General features: G+C 33.7%; 1 protein-coding gene and 1 long non-coding RNA gene across 2 annotated transcripts in view; one reads left to right on the top strand and one right to left on the bottom strand.

Annotated features, from left to right (window-relative positions):
- The window catches only part of LOC136840620 (cell adhesion molecule 3-like), a 196,968-nt gene that overhangs the window by 172,558 nt on the left and 7,376 nt on the right, over positions 1–17,034 (top strand). The window contains exon 5 of the mRNA XM_067107331.1: positions 11,498–11,631. Coding sequence (XP_066963432.1) covers positions 11,498–11,631 — 134 coding nt within the window. The remainder of the gene's footprint in view (positions 1–11,497; positions 11,632–17,034) is intronic.
- The window catches only part of LOC136840621 (uncharacterized), a 125,319-nt gene that overhangs the window by 65,030 nt on the left and 43,255 nt on the right, over positions 1–17,034 (bottom strand). The window lies entirely within an intron of this gene.

Raw genomic sequence — 17,034 nt, forward strand, 5'->3', positions numbered from 1 at the left:
AAGCAACAGAATTAATGGGATGTCGAGCAAAACCCCTGGACTGCAATGACAGGAGTTTTCAGAACCTTCCAAGTTGGACTACAGTTCCCTAAAAACCATTTGCTTGTAATGGGTAGGATATGTTAAGAGTGTCATTTGCTTGTAATTGGTACGATATGATAGAGTATCAAAGATAAAAGTATTAATGAAGGAAGTTTTTTTAAAACTGGTAACAGAACTCTGAGCGTGTGGTAGTTTCGGGGAAGAGAGTTCTCAGGCAATCATTACGTTAAAATCCCTGAGTTCAATTTGGTGACTGAACACACAAGTAATGATCTGGAAATGAGGAGACAAACACTAAAGGATGCAAGCTGAGAGTTACGAAGACAACACAGGGAAAACATTGAAAACAGAAATGATACCAAACTAAATTCAATAATAAATAAAGAAAACTTAAGTATCGCAGAAGGCAACAAAGAGTGCAAAAGACTGACTGAAAACAGAATTGGGGATGTAATATGTGAAAAAAATATTTCATATACAGAGTAAAAATATTTCATATACAAAGTATAAATGTTAAACAGATAGAAAAGAAAGACAAAAACTTAGATATGTATAGACAAGGAAGAGATAGACAGTAAACTGATAAACAACGAGACAAAAGCTTTTTCAGTCGAATTTGAGAAATAGAAAAATTACCATGAGCTTCACCGGTTGGACCTTTTGAACAACAAACTTAAAAAAAAGTAAATACATAAAAGTTAAAATGATAAAACACCAACACCAGATAATACTTCAGTAAAATTGTTTGTGTTTTGAAGGAAAAATTATATATAAATATATATATATATATATATATATATATATATATATATATATATGCATATATATATATATATATATATATATATATATATATATATATATGTGTGTGTGTATACTGTGTATATATATATTATATATATATATATATATATATACTGTATATATAATATATATATATATATATATATATATATATATATATATATATATATATATATATATATATATATATATATATATATATATATATATATATATTAAAATTGTTTTGAAGGAAAACCTGATAAATACAGTATATATATATTATATATATCTATCTATATATATATACATATACATATATATATATATATATATATATATATATATATATAGAGAGAGAGAGAGAGAGAGAGAGAGAGAGAGAGAGAGAGAGGTTATTGCAACATATAAAACTATGAGACTCCAATCTTCATGATCACAATTCTGAAGAAATCAAAAGCAACCAAGTATTTTGGGAAAAGAAATTTAAGTTTGGACCAATATCATGTATCAGGGATCTTGACAAGGAAATGGCATAATAGGATAGACTGTTTGATCTTACTGTACATTGTGATTTATGACAAAGGAAGCAATAGCCACCGGATTCTGACGAGAGACTTTTCGAACATAACTGGAATTGGATGTATTTTACTGGTTTTGATAAGGCTTTCAGCAGTTGCAAAGGAAAGGGTTCATGGAAGTAATCAAAAGAATCGGTGCGAATCTGAGAAACAGATGATTGATAAGGAACATGCATCTCACGTAGGCTTGGAGTATACGTATCAGAATAGTAAGATTCTAGAATAGCTCAAAGAGTGTCAGGGAAAGTTCTTCATTACGTTGTATATCATTCAACATTTACGCAGATATACCGATAAAAGAATCTTCCGAGAACCTGAAAGGACTAATGAGAGTTGGGGGAGATTTGTTAAAATTTGTGAGTTGAAATCTCAAAACAGTTCTTACATGTAAGAAAAAAAAAGTTTTGTACTTTTAGTTTCCTGTAAAAGAAAACTATTGAGATGGCTTTGTCTGTCCGTCCGCACTTTTTCTGTCAACCCTCAGATCTTAAAAACTACCGAGGCTACGCTATAGGACAGGCCACCACCGGGCCGTGGCTGAAATTTTCACGGGCCGCGGCTTATACAGCATTATACCCGTGCGCTATAGTGAAAGCTCGATTGGGCCGAAGAAAATTTTTTTGCATTTCTACTTGTTTTCTCTTATAGGGACTTGACCGGGACGTAATTTTACACGAAGACAGTCCCCTTCTCATTTTTGTATTCTCTCAAAAGCTTTACCTTCATCAAAAGAAAAACCTTTAACTTTTAACAACCTTAACAACTCCCATGTGCATCCCTTCCTGAGGATTTTTGCCAAAGGGGGAATGCTACCTACAGTTTTTTTTTTTATTTATCATTTTCTCACACAAATATTTAATTTCCACTATCAATGTGTCTGTAATCTATCTTTCTCGATAACAAAAATCCATAATAACCCTTCCAAAATGAACTGAGCATTCTCATATTCTAAAATTCTAACATTAACCTTTACCACTTTTAACCTCAAACACCGGTAAACAAAGTTCCTCGTTGGACGGGTCGGTATATTTCTCGGATAGCACTTTGCTGGGCCCACGTTCGAGTCTCCAGCCGGCCAATGAAGAATTAGAGGAATTTATTTCTGGTGATAGAAATTCATTTCTCGGTATAATGTGGTTCGGATTCCACAATAAGCTGTAGGTCCCGTTGCTAGGTAACCAACTGGTTCTTAGCCATATAAAATAAGTCTAATCCTTCGGGCCAGCCCTCTCTAGGAGAACTGTTAATCAGCTCAGTGGTCTGGTTAAACTAAGGTATACTTAACTTTTCACAGGTAAACATCTAATCAGCTATTCGGTTACACTACTGTCACTGAACCGCGTTCCTGTTATGCTCACCTGAAACTCCTATAGACATTCTCATATTTATTTAACCCTTGCACTCTTTCATCATTCACGCCTATTTTTCTTCTATCGTCGGTGTTCGGCAACTCTTCAAGATGTTACATCAACAAATAAAAACATGTATTTGTGTCTTTTTCTAAGATATAGTTGTTCATTAACATTACTTTCGGCATTTGCATCCCTTAAATACAATTTTTTTATCTCTGGAAAATTTCCATAGAATTGCAATCACATTTTCATACCATTTCTCCTTTCTCTGTAGATCTCTTCATGATCTCTTCCGTAAAGCAACTGAAATTCAAACAATCAACTTTTTCCTTCTCTAAACCACTCACTTTGTTGTTCCACCATTCCCTGTTGTCATTTCATTTTCTTAATTGCTTACAACAGCAAAATCGTTCCTTCTGATTTGCATCACCAGCACTTAACTTTGGATATTTATTAAACTTCTTCCACAGGGCATTTGTAATCCTAGCCCAGTTTTTCAGCTATCTTCTCCGTTTTTGCTCTGTTCAGGTCTTTCTTAGTTACACTTATAACCACAGTTTACTCTAATTTGCTCCAACTAAAACTGTTTCCAAGCTTCACTTTACCTACAACATTGCTCTGATCAGAGATACCTCCAGATACCCCTTCCTCACTACTACTTCCACCACATTACTATCCATTTCATGGACCGCGAGTTATCGTTTTTCTCAAATATCTTTCAAACTAATTATTTGATCAAAATGGTACTTTGACACAGTGTACAAGACACCTCCCGCTAATTTTTGGTAATATAGCGCATTACCAAAAGATGTTAGTTAAGACGTCTACTCTTGACTTTTAAAAGCCAAGTTGCACAAGTCGGAGAGGACTAATCTACACAACCGAACGTCTGCTACCACCATAGATAGGAAAGGGAGGGGGGCCAGAGATGGGGAGGCCAGGAAAGTGGGTTGAGGGAGGGATGAGGAGGGGAAGGGGGAAGGAGGGGCGGGATGGTGATAAAGGACGCTCGAATGCATAGTTTGGTGATGCTTGGCAACACCATGTAAGTCAAGAGTAAACGCCTTAACTAAAACCATTTTACAATGCACCAGTGATATTACCAAAAATTAGCGGGAGGTGTCTGAAATGGATAGTAGTCTTCCATCTACTCTGTACAACAGAATCTAACCAACTCCATTCACTGCCATTTTCTGTTTTCCGACCATATTTATGAATATTCTCTGAGTAAAATCCCCTATTCCTTCCCCGTTCTGATCCCACTCCCTTTCACGTTGCTCTTACTTTGTCTCATAACATCCAGCTTCCTTTACACACTACAGCTATCATGAGTGCCTTCTGTACGATATTCCCACACATTTAAAACTCAAAACTTGATACATTTTTTCTCCATTTTTGCAACAAAAATATATATCACAATTTCGGAATTTTGAAGCCATGTACAGCATCGAGAATGTTACAGGTCTATTTCCCAGGATCCAGCTACGATACAAGTGTAACTGGCGAGACCTGAAAAGGAGAGGGCATTTCTTCCCAACAAGTATTCACAACCCACCTCTGCCTTGAGACAGTGCTTATGCATCCGCTGGAGCAGTATTTCATTTCATTCACAAACACATTTATACATAAGTTCTGTATACATTATATATATATATATATATATATATATATATATATATATATATATATATATATATATATATATATATATATATACACATACATATATATATATATATATATATATATATATACATATATATATATATATATATATATATATATATATATATATATATATATATATATATATATATATATATATATATATATATATATATATATATATATATATAATATATATATATATATATATATATATATATATATATATATATATATATATATATAATAATATACATATATAATATATATATATATATATATATATATATATATATATATATATATATATATATATATATATATATATATATATATTATATACATACTGTATATATAATGTACTCACACATATAGTATATATGCGTACTTGTGTATGAGGTAGTGAGCTCTTCCTTTCCCCAAATTGCTTAAACCATGACACATGGCGCTGTAAGAGCATGAAGCGAGAAAATATAATTGTTCAATTAATATCAGCCGGATAATCCCTCAATGACCTCGGCCATCACGGGGTATAAATTATCTGCTCTATTTTTTCATAAAACTCTATTATGAACTTTGTAAATTGATAATTCCAACGCTGAGACCCGTCTCGATTTCTTTGCTACTACTACTACTACTTTTACTGCTACTATCGGAGAGGCAATATTTAAAATAATATACCCAAACTACTACTACATCAGAAAAGGACAGTTTTTCAGTGACGTTCCCCTTGCATTTCTGCTACTGGGAATGCTGCTTTTACCAAACTTCTGAACTGAAACAATAGCTTTATTTTCTAAAACAGACCTAAAATCAATCGTATGGGATTTTCAGTTGTATCAGGTAAAGGAATTTCTTGATTGTTTTATTTAAAGGATAAACTAAACAACAATTTCTTACATACTTCTCATTTCAGACCATTATCTTCAATATACTTCAAAATTTTAATTACTTTAGTCGAAGTGGTTGCAATTTCTTTCAGATGTATATTTCCATGTACACACGACCAGTTCCAAATAAAAATTATCAGTTTCTATATGAACCCACATTATGCATGGGAAATGAAAGAAGCGTTCGGAAGAAACACGCCATTCCATTAAAAACGGCGATTTTTCTTTGATATCTGCAACTGTTATAAGAAATAACAATACATCCCTACGTATTATGGTAAGACACCCTTATGTTCAAGAAAACTAAAAAATAAAAAATAAAAACTGTATAACCTAATTCTTCCCTCTGCAGTACTTTTATAAAAAGCACTTTACAATAAATTGTACTTATGTTTTATGATAAGATTACTTATGGGTTTAAGATAAGATTACTTATGTTTTAAGATAACATAACATTTTTCAATATTCAAGTGCCAAATGTACTGCGTGACGACATATGCAGTAAGGCCTACTTATAATCCAGTGATGAAAACATTCTTCGTGTTTGTCTTGGATGGTTAAGAAAAAGTCACTTTATAAAAAAATTTAAGTTATTAAAGGTCCTGTTCAGCTGTACTAAGAAAAAATGCAAAGTTTACAAAGACAAAAAAGTACTAATCCATAATTTTTTTATATTGCCCTTTTAAAAATTATGGATTTGTACTTTTTTGTCTTTGTAAACTTTAATTTTTTCTCAGTACAGCTGAAGAGGACCTTAGTGAAGGTAGAAAGCTTCTGTTCTGTATTTACTCACTTAAATTTGTTGTATACATTGGCTTTTTCTTAATCTACTTAAAATCACAAACTTCCTTAAGCTGCTTATTTTTTTCTGGGAATGGCTTCCCGCATGCATAAATCAACCACGCGTTATTTTCAGAGACTGTAATGATAAATCGTTTTCGAGCTGACTTATGCATTAAGGTCTGATTCAAACCACTCAACAAAATTGCTTCTAGCACAACAATATCACCCAAAAAAGCCACACCACATAATTATAATGTAAATGAGATTCTTAAACACATTACGTTCAATAGTCTGTTTAACCGTGGCTCCTCAAAAGTAGTAGACAAATCAGAAAATAAATCTAGAAGACTTTATATTCTCACCATAACAACAATGCTGATCTTTTCCAAGGAATATCAATTACCGCAGAACTCACGAATTTTTATTCGTGAGTTCTGCAGTAATCGATATTTAAATTTTCAAACAAAAGGAACAGACACTTAAACCAAGTCAATGATATGAAAGAAACTACAAATAAATATTTCATGTGAAAATAAAAATATTAGGAGGAACATAATTTTTTGACGCAGGCCACCGCTCTTGCATAATGTCAAGTAATGTTTTCTGCAGTTTGTCACTATATAATTGTCTTTATGTCATTGTTTATACATAAACGAAATTATGCATAACTAGTTTTCTCATTTGTGCGCGCGTGCCCGCGCGTCTGTGTGTGTGTGTGGGGGGGGGGTCCACTAGGACGGAAGACTATTACAGGCAATCTTGGGTGTTTTAAGCTTCATTTTGTTCCAATGTAAACTGATAAGAAAATATGGCCTCGTGAAGAGTTTTACTATCACTACTACAATACTACCACTCTGTCTAATGTTATTACCACTATTTTCTTCATTAATAATCAACAATGAGGCAACAGTGTTATCAACCACAGTGTAACAGGGAACAAACAGTAAGCAGAATGAAAGTGGGAAACAGGAAAAACAGAAAAATGTAAATGACCGGAAATTCCAACAGCGCTCATTTATTCACCTGGTATGACGGTATGCATAACGGATAATGATCAAAGTCTCAATTAAAACTTTCCGTGGAAATAGATCTGGCTGTTAATCTGTTTTCATTGTTGATGAAGGAGCTGACTTAACCCATCTACAAAAAATCTCTCTCTCTCTCTCTCTCTCTCTCTCTCTCTCTCTCTCTCTCTCTCTCTCTCTCTCTCTTTGATGAAACCGAAAGACTTCCTTACTTGAAAGGCTGAGATTTGTTTTCATTCCGGTCGAAGCGTCTATGGGGCAGGAATGACCAAAGACAACATCACTATTCAGTGTACAAGAACTTTTTACAATTTGATAATGGGGACCTCCTCGAAGGAAAGACTTTAAGATTGTGCAGTTGTTGAAGGAAAGACTAAGCTGGAAACAAGAGGGAACAGAGAGTATTTCAACTATCTGGCAAAGTCATTTATTGTGTCGGCAACATGTTGCATATCGAAAAAAGCTAACTGCTACGTATCTCACAAACAATTTTAAAGTACAGAAACAGAACGTAATTATTGTTCAAAATAACTATAAATGATACAGGTAACAAGTAACATTTATTAATGATATTACTACTACAACAAATATTACTAATAAACAATCTAATGATTCCATTTATGAAGGCAAATGCTACCAGCATGACGGCACTGTCAGGAATATAACGGCTAATCTTGATGTAAGCGGTGTAAAAAGGCCTGGAAACGAATGAATACTAATTGTACTTGTTTGCAATTGTAATAACTCGCAGTTGAGCTAATGGTGTTCGAGGATCTACTGCAAAATGAATTTCAAATAATGCTACTTGATGATTATCATTGCTACAAAAAGAACTTAGATTACATTAATTGACGATTATCATAAATCATTCAAAGCATTATTATTAACATTATTGCTACAATTCAAAGCAGCACTATAGAAATGACCTATACTTTGCCACATACATTCTGGAGCAAATTATCCCATTACAAAACTTGCCGATTTGAGAATATTTTTACACGCCTCATAAAAAGTTCGACAGATCCTCACCGAGAATAAAATTCTGCGACATATGTTTGCAATCATTACAAATTACTTCAGTATTTTTTAGTGTTAGCATTCTATAAGAGCAAAATTTTTCTAAGTAAGTTTTGCCAATTTGTTAAAGTTTTTAAACTTAACTTTTACCGAAAAATTTTTTTGCTTTTTCTCTGCAAACTCACTTTTGCACGGGACACATCCATCGCGTCAGTAAATTGCCAGGACTGATTTGCAACCGATTTGGCAGGAGATTTTTCCTATTTCGTGCATGGTTAGAACACGCAGCATTTTCTGTCAGCCAACTTTCACAATTTTTGGTTCGTTTTGGGACACCAAAAGTGTAACTTTGAAATTAAGAAGAGTCAGCCAAGAAATCATTTTGCTAAAAGGTTCCTAAATGTGGATGTTTTGACCGTTCTCATTGGAAAAAAAAAAAATCTGATTTTGAAAATTAGGACAACTTCATGAAACCCTGTCCAGAGATCAAGTGAACATTGAGTTAATACAATAAGTTGCATAGAGTTTGGAGAACTATAAATGAAAAAAAAATAAAAAACAAGCCAAGTTAACATAAACCAGTTATTCAGTTAACGAAATAAAAGACAACCTTGACACATCTATGAAGTCTAACGGGAAGAATGGATAATACCAACATTAATGATAATAAGAAGCAGAAAATTAAATAAATTATGTCCAATTCGCTGTAAAAAATTTCACCTTGTATGCAAATCATGCCACTCAAATTTGGAACCATCTATTTTGTGATGTATAGAAATTATTCGCAGTTTCTAATTTTTCCAGAAAATTTACCTAATTCACTTTGACAGTTAAAAATAATTTCATCTACCGACTAATCTTTTTTTTCTGTTCATTTTAGAGTATAACTAATGAATTTAACAAATCAGAAAAAAAATCTTTAAGTAAATCATACAGTAAGCAATTTTATTTAATACTGAGATACTGACATCATAATTTTTTTTTATTTGGACAAATGGATCGAGGTCACTAACATGCGTCCAGTCATGAAATCAGTCAAAACTAAACATTATGTCTGAGCAAAACAGGCGAATAATAATAATAATAATAATAATAATAATAATAATAATAATAATAATAATAATAATAATAATAATAATAATTAAAAAATACTCATAGTAGCATGTGTCTTCAATTGGAGAAAGAAATCTACAGATATGCATATTATTATTATTATGTAATAATAATAATAATAATAATTACAATCTGGTGGAAGACCCTTACTTAGCGCTGTAATACTAAAGTCAATTGCTCAGCACAATGAATACAAATATATATTTCAAACAACATAATTCATTTTTTGAGAAAATACAAATCAAAAAGTTGATTGCAGCTGCTGTAGCAATTACCCTTCATCATAATTATCTTTTCACTGCAAAACGGAGTAAACGTTACTTTTAATTTTCTTAGGTTTTACGTTTATTTTTTTCTCTGCAGGCCATATACCACTTGCGCGTTAATATGATAGTCACCTCAAAAATAGTATTTCTGTAGGGTATGACAAAAATTACCTATACCTATTTCCCCAAGATCTAAACAAGACAAAAAAAAAAATCACAAAAATAACAAAAACTGACGTTTTGTCTCATTTCACCAGGATATGATAACTGAAATCGACTACTGTATGAGATTAAGTTGGTCTTCCCCCAACACGGTTCTTACTCCTCCTGGTTCAGTTAGTGCCATCGGCATAGTTCCTTATTTTGTACTGGTATTTTCACATCACTTGTGTGGGTCACTGGATGGTAGTGGGTCAGAAGGAACGCCTCCTGTGAAAAGTTCTGGGATGGTTTAAGAATAGAACAGAATATAGAATTTAGACCAAAGCTAAGCGCTGGGACCTATGAGGTCATTCAGCGCTGAAAGGAAAATTGAGAGTAGAGGAGGTTTTAAAGGTGTAACGAGAGGAAAACCTCGCAGTTGCACTATGAAACAATTATTAGGAGAGGATGGAAGGTAAGACGAAAGAAAAAGAATACGAACGGAGGCGGAATAAAAAGAATGAAAGGGGTTGCAGCTGTGGGCCGAAGAAACGTTGCAATGAACCTAAAGTAATGCCTACAGTGCGTCGCAAGAGGTGCACTGAGGTCACTACCTCCCTACGGGGGTGATGGCTCAAGGAGCATTATGCAATGGTTGAGGTTTTTCTGCCAAAGCCTTTGAATCTCTTTGGTGCCTGGCGATTCCAGAAGCACCAAATTGCCGGCCTTTCTTGTATGATATTGACATCCTTATTTCTGCGGGCTAATGACGCTTTAGGATGTATCTTGTGTCTATCGAGAAGTATCTCGTTAATAACTTTCTGGGATAGTTTGCGGTGCGACATGCCGTATACAATGTGTTCCATACCATGGCTAAGAGTTGCACAGGAGATGTTTCTTCTTCCCACCATCGCCAGGAGACCTATACAAGTGGCACTAACAGAACCAAGAACACACCTACCGCAAAAGAAAGGCACCCCTGGGGCACTGAAGCAATGCTCAAAGGTCAGCCACTGCATTGGAAAAAGAGTTTGGAGAGGGGAGGGGACATCAGCCATCAAAAAACGAAGTTTGTGATGGTGCATAATATACCTGAAATCGAAATGTCCTCCAACAACTTCACACTTATACACCTAGTCCGTCCACTGAGTAACAGGATACGTCAAGAGCAAGAGTCCGTGCTGGCTTAAGCCAAGCTTCACCCCCAACAACCCATAAATCCAGTTTAAACCCGCCATAATCCAGTGTAAACCCACCTTTATTTGTGATAATTTCCTGCAGATATGAAATGAAATTATGACTTGTCAAGGTTTTATTACCTTACTTCTGTACACCTTTCACGGTAAAAGAAAACGAAACCAAGAGTGTATCCATTCACGAAATGAATATTTGGCAGCTCTAGTGATTCTTGCCACACAGTACGACGATTAATAATTAAATACACAAATTGAAACAATTTTACTCTGTAAGGAAAGCCATGATTTTATTAACAATAAGAAGGGGAGGATGAATAAGGCGGGGACGAATTGATAACAAAAATAAGCACGTATGTGATTTCAATATCTGACGTGCGGATACATACTTCCATACCATTATTTTGTATATTAACACTCTCATCATGTACCATTAACAGCAGGTTTATAAAAACTAAACTAACATTTTACATAAAAATATGATGACCAGGACAAGACAAAAAGCTATGAACAATCACCTTGAATATATTTCAAACTCAGGATTTAATGAAGTTTTTATTTGTGTTAACAACTATTTAGGATCCGTAGCCCTTACTCAACTCATCAGTTACCTATTGCCTAAAGGATCGATCTTTTTCTTCAACAGTCGTGCCGAACGAACGTCCCCTGCTGACTGGGAGTCGAGAGTACTACCACCTCAATGACCTGATCAAGCTAAACTGTACAGCGCCCTTTGCAAAACCCCCAATCGCCCTCACCTGGTATATTAATGATCACGAGGTACGTATTTCCAAGAACCGTATTTAAGCATGTATATATTTCCTTTTCCTACTCTCCTGCAACAAAAATCTTCCTATTGTACTCAGGCCCAACACACTTGTATTTTACATACTCTATCCATCTAATCTTTCCACCGTGTCTTTAACCCACGGCTCATCCACTTTCTGCTTGATGCTACTCTTACTGTATTCTCATCCAATTCACTTGCTTTAATTACATTTACATCTGAATTTTACTCTTTCCTTTCCAGTTCTTCTACTTAAACTTTAGCTTCAACCAAATAATATTCAGAAATACTTACAGCCACTTCTCATCTCATCATTACATCCAACAACATGCATGCACGGACAGAAGCACTCATACGCGAACACGCGCGTGCACGAACAAACATACATTCATACACACATACATATATACATAATATATATATATATATATATATATATATATATATATATATATATATATATATATATATATATATAAATTATATACATACATGTTTATATGTAAGAGAGAGAGAGAGAGAGAGCTAGCTCATATGCTTTCGTTTGTCTCGCTCGGTATACTCTGATGAATGTCTTAATAGTAAACACACAAGAATAAATAATCATTCCCTCGTATCTTCCAGTTTGCCGCTCTTATTCACTGCTAACATTCTTCAACTGGATACTTGTTTACATCTCAGCAGCTCTTGGATTTCTTATACTGAATACTTTCTCTGAACTTCAAAGTATAATAAGCATAATACCTAATCACAATTAACTATTTCTGTTCTTCGACTGTTCATTTGAGCTTCACAGTACGTAAAAGGCGCTCTTTCATGCGTAATCATTACGGCCACTAAGTCGGTTAATACCATCTATTAATGCTTTTCACTAACTCTATTTCTATATTCCAGGTGTTATTTCATACTTCCGAAAAACAATCTTTCACACTCCCTAGTACTTCAGCCATCATTTCTCTTTCAAGAACTGTAATTATGCTAAGTGTGTAATACAACAATGCCATTTGAGTAATTACTTGCATTTTGCTCAAAACTACTCAACATATTTTCAAGACCTTTTCAACTTTGCGCGTTTTGTTATGCCATACGAAAGGATTTTTCAATCTCTTCCCTGTAAACGGTGTTTCATTCAAAGCACTTTCTATTAGCATAGCTGAATCCCTTCAATCTTTGAGCTTAGCCTTCCAACTGCCATCTCAAGCTTTCACTGTAATTACACCACCTTTGCTCTCAATGATTTTCCTACCTTCCTCTGAGAACGTTCCGTTTCTGGTAACTGACACTTTTCTGCTCCATTTTTCCAGTTACTGGAACATTTTCGTGTGGTAAAATTACGCTCAAAATCTTAAATTATTACTCTTTGGGGATATAACTAAAAGCTATTACAGACAATAAATACGACCTCTTTATAAATAACTACCGAACCCGTCTTTTGCAAAGTTACTCTCAGAAACGTTACTTTCTTATTTAGATTCTTTAATGAATTTTAAACACTTCATCATTGAGGAGTTTTAGTGCATACAGATCTGAGAATACATTTCTTACTGCATTTTTCTCCTCAGCCTACCTCAAATTCCATACTACTGCCACTATTCAAGGGCCTATTTTCTTTTCCTTGTGGCTTGAATTGCAAAAACAATGATAAATACCTTCTGTGTGGATTCTGTGGCTGGCATATTTGTATACCGAGATATAAAACTGAAGTATTAATTTCCAATTATTCCTTTCCAAACTTACGTTACTCAATATTTCCAAGGGTTATCACTGTTTTGCTAAAGTCTTAAATCTACATACAACATCCATATGAAGGGATCTGCAATAAAATTCACATTTCGATCAAAACTAAATGGAACGATAATCATCTATTACAAGATTACTGTGAACTTATTTTTTATCCCAGTTTTATGAAAATCAAATGGTTAGAGTTTATTTAAAAATAAAAGCTCCTGCTGTTATATTCCACTATCATCTAAACCATTACTTCTGTTCAAATTTTCAACTAGTTACATAAACAAAGGTATTAACAATTTGTTCTAAAGGGTCCACAATAATATAATTGTTAAAGGCTCGAGTAGAATTTTATATAAGCTTTCGAACCCTTCTCTGGGTTCACCTTCAGTCAAAATCTCCTCTATTTTCTGTCACCCTGATCCCAGCTGGCAATTCAAACTACTTAGAAGTTCAAATCCTTCAAATCGAAGTGTACTAGAACCCATTTACAGTTTTCTAATGGTAAGGGCAACTGAAAACCATCTTTTTAAGATCCACTAAAATGGGAAGAGGCGAGAGTTGAAAACTGGTGTTTAATCCTGAAGCGACAGATCTACCTCCTGGAAAATGGATGGTGGAGGGAAGAATCCCCAATCCTTTCGGTAAAAGGAAAATTAAAAATAATTACCTGACTCATCAATTCGGGGATTACTGCTGATACCATAAGAATATATGTCAGACGTGATGGTCTGGTAGATGTTACGATGCCACCTGAGAATGCACTATATTTTTTTTAGATCTACTAATTAAAAGGCGAAAAGGTAAGCTGATATGGGAAACGAAGGGCAGCAAGGAATACACTGCAACAGAGATAAAAAAGTTCTAGAGAAAGAGAGAGAAGGGTGGTGTCACTTCCTTAACTGTTTTAAACTATTCTATTGAAAGATCCCAAACAGGAAACCACACTGAAAGCAAGGACAGATAAATATAACGTAAAGTTTCAGCAACTGGAAGGAAGAAACAAAGACCTATTCTAGAGGCTTTTCTATCGCTCAGTGCGGCCCAAAACCACTCATGCTGGTCTCCAAATATCTGCCCCATGTTTCTAAGCTTTTTTTTTTTTTTTTTTTTTCTACCGGAGACTACTAGCATCATGCTAAGACCCAAACAAATCGTCACAGGAGCTCATACACCAATGGCATTTGACATTCCTTTGTAGTCAACTAAATAAGTACTGACCATATCCAACAGACTGGTACAAGACTTAATGTATGACTTATATTTGGCATTAAGTTATGATTATCCAACCATTGAGTGCCCAGAACCAATCCTGCTTCACCAGCACATTTCCCTCAAGCAAAATTCAAATACAAGGCGGGAGAGTAGAGGGCAACTCACTTGAAAAACAGTATTACAACGCTCGAAGCCAGTCTACTTACGTAAACACCACTGAAATTTGCTCTACAAATTAAAATGGCTGAATGAACAAAATGCATTTCGAAACTGAATATGACAAACTAGACAGTCGATGACTAAGATGAGAAAAGAAAAGAAAAACTTAATGTTGACCCATCATCAAAGGCCCTAACAGAAGAGAGTTACACTGGAAAAGATCGTTACTAAAGGGAAAGTTTTGGTGGGAGCATGATCATTACGGTATAGACAGCATTGGAAATGGGAAGATGATCAGCTGTGCTATCAACAATAATTATATAAAAGGCTATGCGGAGTTTACAAAAGGTGTAAAGCCATAAGATTCAAGATCAAGTATTATCGGCTTTAAGATATAGAATAATGATAATGGAGCCCCTTTAAATTCACAAAACGATGACTAATTACAATTAAGAAAGGAAAGGAAGTCGTAAGAAAATACTGTTTGTACAAGCAACAGTGATGACGAAAAATAGAAGAGTTAGGCTCGAGGAATTTCAAAGATGGGTATGGTGTAGCTGTCAAAGCTGCAACAATACTACGGTAGAGGTTGCAGCAACAGGATTGCAGTTTAAAGGATTAGAGCAATTGCATTCATGTTCGAATGGACTGAACCAATTCATCTTTCTAGGTGGAAGAGTAAATTTCATGGTTCAAGTCAGAAAAAACTAGGAAAATTCAACCATAAGGAAATGCTTGTCAGAAGCAAACAAACCTAAAACTAAAATGCAGGCCAGAAACCTTGCATGTATTCACGGATGTAAGCATCTACAGCACTAAGAGCAGATATTTTATGAAATTTTATGAATAAGGGAAAGATCTGAGAAATAAAAAGATCTGGGATTAGGACCATTGACATTTCCTAGAGAATTCGCAGATAAACAAGGATAAAAAATGTGGGCTTCCTTCAAGGAATTTAACTATAAATCTATCAGAGCATCAGGATAGAAAATGTTAACAAGAAAGTAGACATACAGTTCAACAACCATGGTTATGACTTCATCCGCACAAGGTACCTTGAGTTTTGAGTGAAAGAAATTGAATGGAAAAAGACCGTTCGTAATACTACAGGTAACTGACAATACCATACTGGATGATGATGTTGGATAAGATCGACAATGTTGAAAGTACCGTATATGTAAAAGATCAGTCGACACAATTTTTGTTCCAGAAGGAAAGTTCAAGAAGACTATCTGCATGGTCATGGTAATCATTGTGTGTTTGGTGTTGAATAATTTACTCCATCACACAACAGAAAAACAAGGCATCGTACAAATAACCGTGAAATAAACCCACTCGTGGTGGAGTGCGTAGATATCTAAATAGCAAGGAATTTCAGCATACGGGAAAGCATAGTCACCAGTTATCAGAAGATGGTATCTGAATTATCTGTCAAATTAGTAACTGAAATATTATCATATAGAATAACCCGATGGAGAAAATGAACTGTAACACTTTTTCAACAGAACAGTCCCCATGTGTGAACAAAGCGAAAAAAAAAAATTAAAAAACAACAAATGAAGATACAAAATGAAATCACTACTAGTAGATCAGAGTTAATGTAAGTACACAGATACATAAATACATACATACTTTATATATATATATATATATATATATATATATATATATATATATATATATATATATATATATATATATATATATATATATATAATTTATAAATATATGTGTATATATATTAGATATATTTGTGCATATGTATATGTATGTATATACAATATTTACGTGTATATATATACAGTATATATATATATATATATATATATATATATATATATATATATATATATATATATATATATATATATATATATATATATATATATATATATATATTTCCTCCCACCGTTGGACTGTGGAACAGCCTCCGAGAGGATGTCGTGCAATTGGAACTTCAGAAATTCAAGCGAAAATGCAATGCATTACTACCCTAATACTATTCTTCTTGCATTTTAATACATTTTTATCTATTTATCTATTTATTAATTTATTTTTCCTTCTTTAATAAGTGGAATCTCTTCTTTCTGTATTTCCCTTTACTTCCTCTTACTTCTACCCAATGAACACTTCTACCCAATGAACACCATTCTTTGGAAGCTTGAATTTCAAGTCAATGGCCCCTGAGTAAGTTTCATCTACTGAATAATAATAATAATAATAATAATAATAATAATAATAATAATAATAATAATAATAATAATAATAATAAGAATAATAATAATAAAATAATA

The sequence above is a fragment of the Macrobrachium rosenbergii genome, chromosome 8, assembly GCF_040412425.1.
Source record: "Macrobrachium rosenbergii isolate ZJJX-2024 chromosome 8, ASM4041242v1, whole genome shotgun sequence".
NCBI classification, from domain to species: domain Eukaryota; kingdom Metazoa; phylum Arthropoda; class Malacostraca; order Decapoda; family Palaemonidae; genus Macrobrachium; species Macrobrachium rosenbergii.